We start from the raw sequence: 14,330 nt of genomic DNA, 5'->3' as shown, positions 1-14,330 counted from the left end.
CATCCCATAAGCGTATTTTCATCAGCATTATAATTCAGGTTCCTCATTTTCTTTGCTCTCCCCGTTACTTAATGACAAAAGAACATATTCTGTGGTTAAAAATTGGTATTGCTATAAAACGGCATAATAATAACATCCTTCCTCAAACCACAGCTCCCAAAGGCTCCTTGCGAGATGGTTTAATCGAAAATGATAGTTAATAGGTGCTTCAAAGTCTCCATTAGTGCCTTCTTCTTAGCTTTAGTTTTCAAGGAGATAAAAAGAAAACAAGCATAAACTGTTCTAAAAAGTCACTCAAGCTCCCAGGTCAGTGCCGGTGAGTCAAAGCAGGCCAACAGAGGGGGATTTTCAAACTCTCATTCCTCTTTTTATTATATGCCTTCTACAAATAAGCTTGGTTTATCCTTTATCCTTTTCAGACAGACATGGGAGAGTCAGATCTATACTCAGTATCCAACTTCCACAAAGAAAAACCCATTCTAAGAGGGTGGGTTTTTTTTTTTATTTTTTAATGCAAAACCTAGAATTCAATTTTTAGGTCTCTCAAATACCTCCCAATGCTGATAAACAGGAACATAATCCAAGCAAAATAAGTGTCTTGAATCCTCACAGCTAAATTCCAATTTCTGTGCAAATTTCCAGCGTTGCCCTTCAGTCCCAAGAGCCTCACGTTGCACAACAGATAGGAAAGGCAGTGACCCGACCTGTACCACTGAGTACATAAGGTGTCATGGAGCACTGCCGAGGAAGGAGCAGGATTAGCCATTGCAGCACCTCCGTGATCAATGGCAAAAACCACAGGGCTCTCCCCAGCCACCCAGCAGGGCTCCAAGCCCTGACATTTGCTTTAGCAGCACTCGCTTTCCAAGTGTTAATTTGCTCATGCAGCATTTCACAGCTCCACAACAGCAGCAAAGCGTGACGCCTTGGAATCAGAAGCCCAAGTACCTCCTTATTTCTCCTACCTATCCTGCAAGGACTTCTTGGCAGCAAATAATAAAAGGGAACCAGCATGGTTTGATTTTTGGGTGGTGCTGTGAGGAGCCAGGTGTTGGACCACCACTCCTCCCTTATGGGTCCCTTCCAACACCCAGACAGCCTGCAATCCCTAGCCGATCCCACAAAGCAACCTTCCCCACGTCCATTTGCACCAGGGAGCCCTGTTCTGCATTTCTGTGACTCACTCTCTCCCTAGTTTTCATGGGATTTGGTTGAGCAACATAACAACCACAGATACAGGCCGCAGAACAAGGACACATGCAACATGGCACAGCAAGCAGATGCAACATGGCAGCCCTTTCCATAGGAAAGCATGACTTTATTAGTTAATCCTGTCCTTGCATGTGGCATCAGAAGAGTACAGCTACATAGATAGTGGGCACGAAGAATGCTGTACCAACATGCAATAGCATCCCTCCCCAGCACCAATAAATACATAAACAGGATTTCATACTTCCTCAAAACGGATTTCAGCTTTGGCTATGCCCTGTGCCACCCACCTTCTGTAAGCACTTTCCATTCAATTTAGTGCATTATGATGAACACAAGCAGGACCTCCATGCTGTCTTCACACCACTGGACAGCCCTGGCTGGCACCACGGCTCAGATAGCTCTAAACTGCCTCACTGAGATGGTAATTGCCTTTGCTTGGACAAAGGGAAGAAAAACTGTTGCAGGTGAGGACTAGAAATACAGCAGCTTCATTGAGACCAATCCTGCAAACCAGTGCCAGAAATGCCATCCCACCCAACACATCGTGTGCTGACCCACGGAGGAAACGCATGAGGACTTGCTGCAGAGCACAGTGTTAAAGCATCTGAGTCGGCGTGGAGAATCACCCTCAAAAGGGTGAGCAGAAAGCAGGAGAAAACCTGCAATGACCAAACTTTCCTTTGCTTGCACATCCTGCCAGCCAAACACATGAGCACATCCCACCTCCCCAGGGTTCTGCCTTTCTATAGGCACTTATAGGACAAGTAGGAAAGGAAGTCCAAATGTCACAAGGAGCCACTCGAGGCCATCTGGGATAGAAGGGACACGGCAGTGCCTGCTCCTGCAGCACCCCGTGCCAGGACAGTGCCAAACACCGCCTGCATGCACCGTGGTGATGCATGTGTGATCCGTAGGGCTGCACGCATTCCATTACCTGGGGACACGTCGGAAACTGCTACCAAGGTAACACGGACAGGAATACAGAGCAGCCAGGGGAGCACCGCTGCCAGAAACACGGCGCCTTTCCTCAGGTTATGTTTCCATTTCCTCTCTCATAGCCTCCTTGGTTATTAACATATCAAATATTGCGTTTCTATAATTTGACATCTTTTGCATTTTTTTGAGAACTAAGATCCAAGGTTTTCATAGCTCTGCTGAAAGAAAGTAAGTCTCATTACCGACGAGGAACTGAAGGCTGAGAGATTTCTTACACAAGGGCTCTCCAGAGGAGACATATTTTTGTGAGTCAACAGCATATGTCGCTCTCAGAAAATACCGCATCTGAATGAGATATTTCCCCGCTCCTTTTATTTAACGAACAAACAGAACCAATCCTCAGCACGTCCCCTCGCAGCGCTGCCTGGTGAGGCAGCAGTTAAGCCAGTGCTCAAACTTCTCCACGACAGGCAGAGCGTTTCCGACACTGCCACGGGTCTGGGGAGAACGGATGCGCAGGGCAAACAAAAGGATTTATTTCCCTTTTTATGATAAGATGACAATTCAGGAGCCCAGCAAATCCTGAAAAAGAAGTCTCTGGAGGATGGTTTCAAACAGAAATGAGCCTGGGAGCTGCTGCTGCTGTTTTGCTGATGGCATTTATATCCCCACTGCGAGCAGCAAAGGGAAGACTGGGTCTGGTGAAGGAGGAGGGGAGGGGATGGGGGATAAGGCTTGGTCAGGAAATACATGGAGAGCTGTCCCACCTGCAGCCCCCACCCCACGCACCTGCCTCACACAACGCCTCCTGCATCATTCACACCATTGCACATCACTGTTATCCTTGCAGAGGCTGAATCAACAGAGGGAGGCAAGGTGGAACTGTTGGGACCAGGCACACCATCCTCAGCCACGACCATCCCTGTGGTAGCAATGGGAGATGGGGACACCAAGATGAAAACCTGGTCACAGTGCGCTGTGGCTGCTGCGCAACATCACAGAAGAGAAGCTAACATTTGCCTCCAGTTCCCCATCATGCATCTGAAAGGCTTGGAGTCACCCCCAAGGCACCCAACAAATGTGTGTGTTTGCGGCATGTTTGTGCATGGAAAATGAAAGTTCTCTGAGAATCATCTCCAAATACCAACATTGCACAAATGCTGTACCAATAGCACTATATCTATACATATCTAATGTCCCTGGGCTCCAAACCATGAAAAGAAAGTACAATCAGCAAGCAGAGGTATGCCAAGCACCTCCCTTCCAGACACAGGGTAAATGCAAAAAGCGTTTTATTCCCGTATCTCCATTTTGCTCAGAACTGATCGCACAGCTGCTTCACTCCAACTCAAGACCAACCAACGCAGAGCAGGACACTTTGTGCCAAGCGCTCAATGACATCCATACATTCATGAACTAACCCAACCGCCACTCAATGCGATGCAAAGCGTTTGTGGTCAATAGCTGTGAGCATCGATCCCTGCAAGCAGCATTCCCCGGCCCCAGCCCCCCCAGCAGCCTCTTCCTGCACAGCTCCACAGTCACTGCCATCTCCCCCAGTCAATGCCATTGATGGGGCTGCAGATGGAAGCCCAGCGTGCGGCCGTGGCGCCCACAGAGGTTGCTCAGCAGTGCTGCCTGCACCCAGCAAAAGAAGAGGTTTGGGCAGCAAGCAAAACACAAGCAGGGAGAGGCACAAGGAACTGCTGCATGCAAAACACTGAGTGCTCCACCTTTTCTAAGAGATTTAAAGTCCACTGGTTATTATTAAAGGTGACCCGCAATGAGCGGAACAAATCTTCAAGCTTTTGCGTTGTGGCCAAATAGCCCCAGACCTGTATTTGGGAAGGGAACAGCTTCTTAGGCCCTGCTGTGCATCTGCTGTGTGTGAGCAGTGGGATCCTGCCCGGTGCCTTCAGCGCTGCGGGGCCACGTGTGTCCCAGCAGTGCCTCATGGGCACAGCCTGAGCATCCCCGTGTCAAACGCTGTCAGAGCAGCTGGGTCCTCAACTAGTAGCTGTCAATCTCCATTTGTTTGCAAAGCCACGAAGAGGGCTTTTATATTCCTCTTAGAGATACGGAACAGGCACTCCGATTTGGCTTTAAATGAAAGCATGAGATAATGTTGGCTGCCGGTAAAGCTCACAGACAGCATTTAAACAGCATCAGAAACATTCGCAAAGACAAGAAAGAGGCGCCTTCGGGCTGCTGGACCTTCAACTCTGCGACCCGCATCCCACAAACTCCTTAAGCACGCTGCAGGGCTCACGTCCATCAGCACTGCCATCCCCCAACAGGACCACGCTTGGGCAGAGGAAGGCATAAGGCATGCTGTTCTCTCAGTGATTTTTTAATTTCATTATTATTTGGAGGAGCATGCATGGCCACAGCTTCTCCTCTGCAGTCCAGACCTTGCCTGCAGGCCAGAGATGACACTGCTCAGCATCTTCCTCCTGCAGACTGCAGGGCAGTTCTAAAAAGCACCAGGTGTGGAAAGGTGCTGGTAGGAAGTACAGTTTAAAAAAAAAATAATAATAATACACAACAAAACAACCAAAACCCTCCAGCTGAAAACCTAAAGCGCAGCAAAGCAATGGAATTGGATGCAGCCCTCCAGCTACACCAGCCCTGTCGCTTCTCCTCTCCCCTGAAGTTAAATTGAGGCAATTTTCATGAATATGTTAAATTGGCAGGAAAAACTCAGAGCAAAGAACAGCTTGTTTCTGCTTTGGAAATCCCTCTCTCAGCCTCATCGGGGTCCTTGCCAGTACCCAGCATCTCCTCTGCCATTAAGTTATGCTGTGTGTTAGCAGAAACCCTCACTGAAAAGAAAAAAACCATCGGTAATGACTCAGCCCTCATTGCAGGGTCACTTACAGGGATTTCAGCTGCCCATCACGGTGCAGCCAAGGACCCCGGGCTGCCCGCATCGATCCCACAGGTGCTGATCTGCTGAAATCAAAGCAACGCCCAGGGTGCGATTTTCAGGAGATGGGAAGATGTAACGCTGCCTAAAATTACCCCCAGATTCTGCTGTGGGGACGGGCATGCCAGCTTGTGCCTCTGCCTTATTACATTAATAAGCAGCCATTCAGCTCTCATGGTGTCCCCAAGCTGAAGTGACACAGGAGGTCTCCCCCTGCTTCTCTTCCCCATTTGATTTCCTGTTCCCACAAAAGCATGCCCACAAAAATGCTTTTTTTTTTTAGTTATTATTTTATCCCGTTTTCCTCCAAGGCACAGCCTCAGGAATAATACGTTTTGTTGTGGAGCTTTTCTGCCTTGGCAGTGATGGGTGTTACTCACAAATCGTGTCACACCCAGCTGCTCACCTTTGCTACAACCGCAATTATTTTAATGGGAATGGTAAAAATAAACTGGGGAGAAAAGTAACAGCAACTTTCCAGTTGGGTTTCCAGATTGAGATCTGACCTCACACACACCACGTGCAGATGCTGATGTTAAAACTCAACTGAACTTGTCCTACATGGAGAACCAAAATGGGCCCCAAAAGGCTCAGAGCTCAGCCCAACCGCATCTCCCTGCCCATCACAGCCCACCCCAGCAGGGCAGCACCAGGCACACAGGGCAGGGACAGAAATACAGCAGCAGACACATGGATGTCATCTCCCCACTCTCCATGTGAGCACTCCGGGGCACCCCACGCAGCTGGAGCATCCCAGCCCCCGCACTGCAGGCAGACCCAAGGCACAGAGTTCTTTCATTTGCAGCATCTGGTTCCTTGGCAGGCTCCTCGGGCTATTCTGTCCCTAGCTGTTAAGCTGTCTCTAGCTCTGCTTCACGAGTTTGCTGCTTTTGGCATGTAGCAGTCTTTTCTCATCTTTCCAGTCTGTTATTTTGGCTGAACGTTGCTCTTAGAGTATGGGAATCAGACCACTCGCATCTCCCTCTGGGAGCCAAAATAAGCAATACTCACGATGCTCTTTCAACACAAGCACTTGTTTTACTTCCCAGCCACACTCAGGAGGCCGCAGCCACTTTCGTGAAGCACCATGCAATTGCAGCTCCATTGCAACCACCGAGACACCATGAGCAATCACACCCCAGAGGTCTCCAACACCACGGAGAAGGCTCTGCATCTCTGCCAGTGGAAGGTGGCAGCTGGAAGCCTGGGACAACCAACAGGAGCAACTCAGGCATCCCCAAACCTGGGAACGTTTTTATGGGAAAACACCCTTCGCCCCTTTCCTTGCTTTTGAGGCAGACTTGCAGCTTCTCTGTCCCCATGCAGAAGCAAAGCCTCCACCATGGAAAAATCACAGAGACCAACACAAGCACTGCTATGAATGGTTTGAGTTGGAAGGGACCTCTAAAGGCTATCTGGTCCCAGTCCCCTGCAGTGCACAAAGACACCCACAGCTCCATCAGGTGCAATGAGCCCCGTCCAGCCTGACCTTGAGTGCTTCTCTCCCAAATCATAGCAAGGACCCACAGGATCATTCGTCCTGGGACTCAGGGTGCATTTATCCCTCCTGAAGGAATAATCCCATAAAGGAAAAATTACAACAGATCTCAGAGCGTTTAAATGCATTTCCATAACCATTCATAACGATTCCCAGACAGCAGCCTCCATTAAGCTGGAGCAGAGGCTGAGAGCACCAATTAACAGCAGAAGCATTAAGGAAGAAGGATGGAAGCCATCCCCACAACCTGCCCAGCTTTGCAGGAGGCAGCGCAGGTCAGCACTGGTTGGGACACAGAACCAGCTCAGGTCCCACGAAGGAAATAAAATTACTTCTTTTTCCCCCCATTCTCTCTACTTTTTAGCAGATTCCTTAGCTTTACGCTGTGCAGTCCCATTGATGGACCATGGCAGCATGACCCTGCAGCTGAGCTCCCATGTATAGCAGCAAAGTCACTGACTTTGACCCCTTCCAGCAGATGCAATCTGCTCAGCCCCATTAGAAGCTTGGTCAAGTTCAAACCGACAGCAAAGATGCTCACCAGTGCAACATACAAACCAACAGAAAAGATCAAATCAGCTATTTAAAGGATAAGTGTTATGGATTTTTGTTTTTCTAAGAGCCACGAGCAATTATTTTTGAGCACAGAGATCTTAGCCATTCGTTTATCCCAAAAATAAAAGTGGGAGAAAGAGGAAATGATTGCTTTTTCATTATTTGTCAGGCTGCCGGCACAGAAACAAAGTCAGAGGGCTGCCAGGAGATCTCCTTTGATCCAAGTAAGAATTGTCCTCAAACATTTCAAACCCACAGGGGAAGAAAAAAAAAAGTCAAATCTTTCCACCACGATTCTAAAGATAAATACCCGAGCAACAAAAGAAACCCTCCTCCCATATGCACAAGATGCTGCTGCTCACCCCAAGCACTCAGGCTTTAAAAAAATGCTGTTGGGGTGAAGCAAAACTGGACCAGGAACGGCCAAGCCCAACATCATCATTCACAGTGAGTTAGAGATATTAAAATATATATATATAAAAGATTCTACATCAGGAACCAATTTATTTTTGCTGCTCCACAGAGCAATCATGCCCCAGGACCTGCAGCTAAATGGCTGGAGCTCACGTAACTGGAACAGCAAAGGCAGCGGCAGAGAACTTGAATGGCTTATGAAATTCAATTGAAATTGATGGTTGGGAAAGGGAAACATTTAACACCCTGCCAGTTTAACGTCAGAGCACACACGTGTGCATTTATACACAGACTGAGAAAGGTGGGAGCTTGTTTTCTGCATGCTTACATGCCCATGACCCCCCACAGTACTCAGGGAAGGAGGCAGCACCTTTCTGCAGTAACGTAGCCAACACTTTGGTATGTCAGCACCCCAGCACCCAGGACCAGTTCTCTATAGGAACCTTTAACACAAAATCCATCATCAGTGCATTGCTGCCTTCACAACCTGCAAGGCTGGGAGCCCACATCTGTGCAGCCGCAGCATCGCCACTGCTGGGGAGGTGGGAGCACCGCCGGCTGCCGCTGTGCCTTCAGGCACAGATCACTTCAGTGCAGAGCCCATCTCTGATGAGCAATAGAGGAAAATTGTTGACAGGGGCGTGCTTCTCTATCAACTCAAAAATATCGTTTTGCAGAGTATTTCCACAGCTCAGCAGAAGGTGGAAGGAAAGACAGTATTACAGTCGCAAAGGAAAGAGGAATATAAGCCATTAGGATTTGCTTACAGTCGTTTTCTTGTTGGTTCAACCTCCTTAGATGAGGCCCCCTAACTGGTTCCCCTTCTGACTCAGACATCAAACCTCACGTCAACAGAAGAGGGACGTGGGTAAAATATTCAGGATTGGGCTCCCACTCCCAACTCCTCCAGGACCCCCCAGCGCTTGCTGGGGTTTGCAGTCACTGCTGTGATCCCAGCAAGCACTCAGCCACATGGAGACAGAACTCTCCTCCATGGCGCTGCCCACTGGTTCACATTGGTGAGAACCAAGCAGCCTGTATGCTTTTGTGCCCTCGTGGTTAATGGGAAAGGAAAAAAAAAAGAGAAATGCACAAATAATGAAATGAGATTATAAAAATAAAGCAACGCTCCTGGACTTCTCCATCCGAGGTAGAGCCTGGAGCAAATTCTTACAAACAAATTAAAAGCCCTGAATATTAGGCTTTTAATGCAAACACAGCCAAGCTATTGAAGCAGGGAATGGACCTGCATAACGCATCACCTGCTGCAAGAGGCATGCAGACATCCACCACCTGAGAAGCATCCCCTGCCAGTAATGGCACTGGTCATCCACTGGGGAGGAAAGAATGGCCCTGAAATGTTACAGCAGATACAGGCTACCCAAAAACCAATGGCAATCTATTGTTTCCTATATTATTTTTTTAATTTGGTACAGTTTCTATTTGTCAAAAGACACTTTTAAAAAAAAAAAAAAAAGCCAAGCAAAGCCCCACTGACTCTGAGCACATTAACGGGCTTTAGATTTTGCCCGTTCTCTACATTAAAGCAAGAAACCTGCAGCAGTTTTGTTTCTTTAAACACCAGGGGGCTGATTACTGTGCAATGAGCACAGGTTCCTCCCACCAAGCGGACAGATGGGCTGCTGCTCTGCAACCCCTCCACTGCAAGGCTGAGCTCAGCTGCTGGCGGGGGGCTGCTCCCCTCCTGGGGGATCTTCAGCCTTAACCCTAATTGCCAGCAGTGAGACTCACTAATGGCCCCGAGCACTTTGGGGCACCTCCGTTCTGACGGGGAAACACGGGGTCAGGAGAGCTGGAGCAGGGCTCTGAGCACCCAGGGGCTCTGTAGGAACCCACTGCTGGTCTCCATCCCACCGCAGCCAAGCAGTGGCTCACAGCCCTCAGCCATGCCCTCCTGCACAGCCCCTGCATTAACCCTGTGTTATTCACTCCTGCTCATCCTCAGGGAACAGCAGCAAAGCAGAGGAGGAAGCAGGCAATTCCCCGCCATCTGAAAGCTCACTTTCTAAATCAAATCAATTTTTCTAACATAATTTGCCTAATCTAAATCACTGACCCATGCATTTTCTCACAATCCTTTGACAAGAGCTGCACCAATTGAAGCAAAGCTAAAACACTTCAACCAGACCAATTCATAGGAGTCTTTAGAGGAATTCTTTCATCACTGTAATTAATTCTTTAAGTACCACAGTGGGATGCTCAGAATTCAAACCCAGTCCGAGGAGTAATGATTATACTAATGGGAGAAGCTGTGAAGTAAATAAATGCAAGTGCCCCACTGGAAGAGAGAGCTTCCATAGGAGATAAAGGCAGGACGGGGTCCTGCACACTGACTGGGGCCCAGCTCACACCAGTGAGCTCAGCACAGCTCCAAGAGCATTGCACACACATTTGCTGTGTGTGATGTGGATGGGTACCTGGGCTCTGAAAGGGTACAGAACAGCTCTGCAGCTCAGCCCCTGAAAGGACAGCCCTGCTCCCTACGTGCCAGGGCTGGGGGGCTGATTTCAGCCATAAGAACATCACCACCACCTCTCACCCTGTGCCAAAGACTTCCCATAACTCTTGTAATGGGGCAGAACCCCACTGTGCTCCTCATGGGTACTGTGCTCCCAGCACACGGACTGCAGCCCAGCAGCACCTGCTCTCATCCCCCTCTGGGAGCTACAGATGGAAGAATGAATCATATTTGAAATGGGGGAAAAAAAAAATACCTCAACTGCAATAAAATCCAAGCTGTCTTATGTTTCACTTGCCTTTTCCTTTCTTAATGATGGAGTTGAACCTTTCTGAGCACCAATATCACAGTAATAACTTTCAGTGGGCTACTCCTAAGCAAAAGACAGAAAATGAGTAACTGAGCTGCATTAAAAAAAGAGGAGGAAACCTTTGTATATTAATTCCCGTGGCTGTCAGAGATGAGGATTTAATAATGTTAGTAACTAAGCCGCTCCATTACTTCCAAACACCTTGGAGGAAAATGCCTTTGTGCAAGATGAGTGCCAGTGCAATGGCCTTCTCTGCACCTGTGGAGCACCAGCATTCCCAGTCCTCACCCTTTGTTCTGCCAACAGCCTCCACCTGTGAATGTACGCACAGCCCAGGCTCAGCTGCTCCTCCCCAAGCAGCTCCCACCCCTTTAACCATTGGTCCCATTCTGTGACAGCAAATGGATCAAGCGGGAGGCTGGGCTGCTTTTGAAACTGAACAAACTGATGGTCCATAAAGGATGGTGTTTACGCTGCCTCTCAACATATTGCTGGCACGTGTCTCTCTCTCCATTTCATCGCCAAAATGCGGGAAGAAAGCATTTTTAAAGAAAAATAATAATAATAAAATAAAGGGAGAAAGCGTACACGAATCTGGAGCACATCATAAATTCATGAAGCTTTCTGAACGCTGTCAGAAATCAAACACGTTTACGTAAACAAAGAAAAGCTGAAAGTGTGCAGCAAGAGGATTTCTGGATAGCGTGAAAGAAATGTTAATATTTGCACTGCACCTGAGCCTGCAGCCCAACCTGTGCGAGTAGGAAACCCTCCCAAGGAGCGCTCTGTGCATCACAAGGCTCTTCCCATCGATTCCAGCATCCCAATGGGAACTCCCAGAGAAAGGAAATGCACGGGGATCCCCCACCCCACCAAGAGGAGCACATCCCTGCCCCGAGGTCAGCAGGGTGCTGATCTCTCCTCCGTGAGATGCAGACGGGATGGGGACAAAAGCTGGAGGAGGGAGAACAGGGATGCCTGCAGTCACAGCAACTCACATCACAGCACGAGAAGTGCATGGAACGCGTCTCACTGCCACGCTGAGCTGCCTTAAACACGGAGCTAACGGCGCTCAGGAGCTGCGGAGCCCCTATCATCCCCTGTAATAATACAGCACATTAATTGGACTGTATTGATTTGTTTTTTAATGTAACTGTTTTGGCATCCGAACCTCAGGAGAATCTATCGATCAGCTGCAGTCAGGTGTCAGCGCATGGAGCTCTGCAACAGAGCTGGAGAAAGCAAGCAGACCCAGGGGCAGCGCGGGCTCTTCCCTCCCAGAGGCCCCGCGGTGCCCAGGTCACAGCGTTGCCCCCACGATGCCCAGACCCACAGCAGCTTCACCACCTGCACAGACAGAAAGCAGAAGCCAAACGCCCGAAATGCATTGCCCTGCTGGGTGCCAGAGCTGGAGGCAGCGTGGCGATGTCAGGCTGACCCAGTGCCCCTCAAACACATCCATTTGGAGTCTGATTGGGCAAAACGCTGAAACTTGCACTGATGTGCAGAAAATAACCCACAACTCCAGGACTGCACTCTGCAAACCTGTTGTACAGCAGCCAGAACAGCTGCTCTGTGTTGCTCCTGACGAGCCTCACCACAACATGGAGGCACTCGTTATGCAAAGCAGCACGGGGACAAACATCCCAAAGCACGCACACTGCCCGTCCCACACCTCTCCTCAGGTCTGAACGCAGCACCCAGACCCCTTCTGGAGAACTTTGGGCAAACGGGTGGCTGTGTCCTTAGGCCTCGTGGCTGGACACGACCTCCAGCAGCTGCCCCACACTGATGCCGTGGCAGCAAACCCGACTCAGCCCCACGGGGAGCCATAGGGAGCTACAGGTGTGCGTGGCACACACCCACCGCCTGCTGTGCCCCCAGAGCCCACACCCACAGGGCACAGCACGGCCGGCGGGAGGCCCGCAGCCACAGCCGGCTTTCCATATGCTGAAGCACTCGGATCCGTGCTGGAAGCATTACACCCACAGCCCGATCTCACCATGGTAGCTGCCCACACAGGAGGAGAGGGGAACAGCAGAGAAAAGATTACCATTAACGTGGCAAAGCAATAAGGAAGAAAAAAAAAAAAAAAGCACAGAAAAAGAACACATTCCTACATTCCTTCGCTGTTTTTAACTCTCTCCTTGGTTAAATGCAGAAGACTCAGAGCGGAGCATCGCGGTGCCCGCAGGAAAGCATTGCTGTGCCCACCGCCCGGGCTCGGCAGGATCCCCATCACAGCCCGGGCAGGAAAGGGCCCCTCCTGCCCCACGGGAACCCTTCCCACATCGCTTCTCCTCGTCCTGCAGCCGCTGCCCGCGTCCCTCCGCTCGGTTTCACCCCCCGGCTTCGTTTCGGAAGTTTCCCGTGCCGCGGCCGAGCGGAGCGCCGCGCGACTGCAGCCCCGCCGCTCCGTAACGCCGGGCTCCGGGCAGCCGCTGCCGGGCACAGCGGGCAGCACGCGAGGAGCTGCTCCGGGAGCCCCTTCCGAACCGGGACCGGGGGCTGAAAGCGCAGAGGGGAAGCCTTTAACCCCCACAAGAGCCCGACCCTGCCCGCGTAACCCCAATTTTATTGCAAGTAATGCAAGAAACCCCTCGGCAACAGTTGAAGAGCGCGTTCCCGGAGCGCTCCCCACATCTCCCTCCCCAGCGCCTGCGGACCCCCGAACTCCTCCACCCCCCCCCCCACCCGGTGTCCCCCGACCCGGAGCGGGCAGCGCGCGGAGCCGCGTTCAGAAAAGCGAAGTGGGGAAGCGGGGGTAGGGAGAGGAAAAGAAGGAGGATTAGGGATAAAATTAAAAAAGAAGAAATAATAAAAAAGAAGAAATAATAAGAAGAGAAGAGTTGCCGGGTCGCGGCGGAGGGGTTACCTCGGCAGAGGAGCAGCAGCGGCGGCAGGAGCAGCGCGGGGCCCGGGGGGAGCATCCTCCTCGCTCCATGCCCAGAAGTAGTCATGGTGCTGATTTATGGGCGCGGGGCGGGCGGGGGCCGGGGGTGTCGCGGCGCCGCCGGTAACCACTCCCCCGCCGCTCCCCCGCTCCGGAGCCCCGCGGGGGGTGGGGATGGGGTTGGGGATCGGGGGGGGGGGGGGGCACGGCCCCACCGCCCCGCTCTCACCGCCGCATGGCCGCCGCTGCCCCCCGCTCACCTGCGGGGACGGGACGCTGAGCGAGGGCTCCGCGTGCGAGCCTGACCCGCTCCCCGCTCCTCCGCCCCCCACCCCCGCCCCGGGGCCCGCCCGAGGCCGCTGCCCCCGGGGCCCGGCCGGATCCCCCCGAGCGGCGGCGGCGGCGGGGCTGCCCCGGGCGGCCCGAGCGGAGCGGAGCGGAGAGAGCGGAGCGCGGTGGGGCGGAGGGAAGAGCGCGGCTCCCCCCTCGCGGCCGCCGCCGTCACTGCGCGGGGCCGGCGGGCCGGGAGGGGCGCGAAGGGGTGTGCCGAGCCGAGGAGACGGGAGAAGCGTTCCGCAAAGAGCGGTGCGATGCGGTTTGCAAACAGCCCCGCGAAGCGCTGCGCGCGAGAGTTTGCGAAGAGCCGTGCAAAAAAGGCGCTGCGAAAGAACGCGCCGCTCGCAGAGCCTCGCGAGGCGCTTTGCGAAGAGCGGCGCGGAGGGGTTCGCCGAGGGGCGCGCGGAGGCAGCGGTCAGCAAAGGGCGTCGCGGAGCGCGGTGCGCGCAGAGCAGCACTGCGGGGCGCAGCCCCAGACCTCTGCCCTTGAACGCCACGCTGCTGGAGAGCAGATGGCGGTGACAGCCAGCGCAGCCCTTCGGGAAGCCGTTGCTGCGATTGCGATCAATCCAGCAAGGTAAAACAGGAGAATAACCAAAGAAAGCGTCCCTCTGGGATCCTCCCCAGCTTTGCAAACAGGTCCCCGAGTTGGGTTTTCCGCTCCCTGCACAAGCACGCTTTTCTGTTGCACTTGCTGTCCTCTGGTTTGCAAATCATCGCCGCTCCTACAAACGCGGTACCAAATTGCAGCCTCGTATTTTACTGCTGCAC

The 14,330-nt window shown here is 51.8% G+C and overlaps 1 protein-coding gene across 2 annotated transcripts in view; it reads right to left on the bottom strand.

The window, feature by feature from the left end:
- Window positions 1-13,347, bottom strand: part of TMEM132B (transmembrane protein 132B) — a 174,517-nt gene extending 161,170 nt beyond the window's left edge. For both annotated transcript variants that reach the window (XM_090152722.1, XM_031592699.2), the window contains exon 1: window positions 13,206-13,347. In XM_090152722.1, coding sequence (XP_090008848.1) covers window positions 13,206-13,290 — 85 coding nt within the window. In that variant the 5' untranslated portion in view covers window positions 13,291-13,347. The remainder of the gene's footprint in view (window positions 1-13,205) is intronic.
- Window positions 13,348-14,330: the final 983 nt, after the last annotated feature.

Source organism: Phasianus colchicus, chromosome 18 (genome assembly GCF_987193195.1).
Source record: "Phasianus colchicus chromosome 18, bPhaCol1.hap1.1, whole genome shotgun sequence".
In the NCBI taxonomy this organism is placed as follows: Eukaryota; Metazoa; Chordata; class Aves; order Galliformes; family Phasianidae; genus Phasianus; species Phasianus colchicus.
The sequence above is the reverse complement of the archived record's forward strand: the minus strand, read 5'-3'. Positions and strand labels throughout refer to the sequence as shown.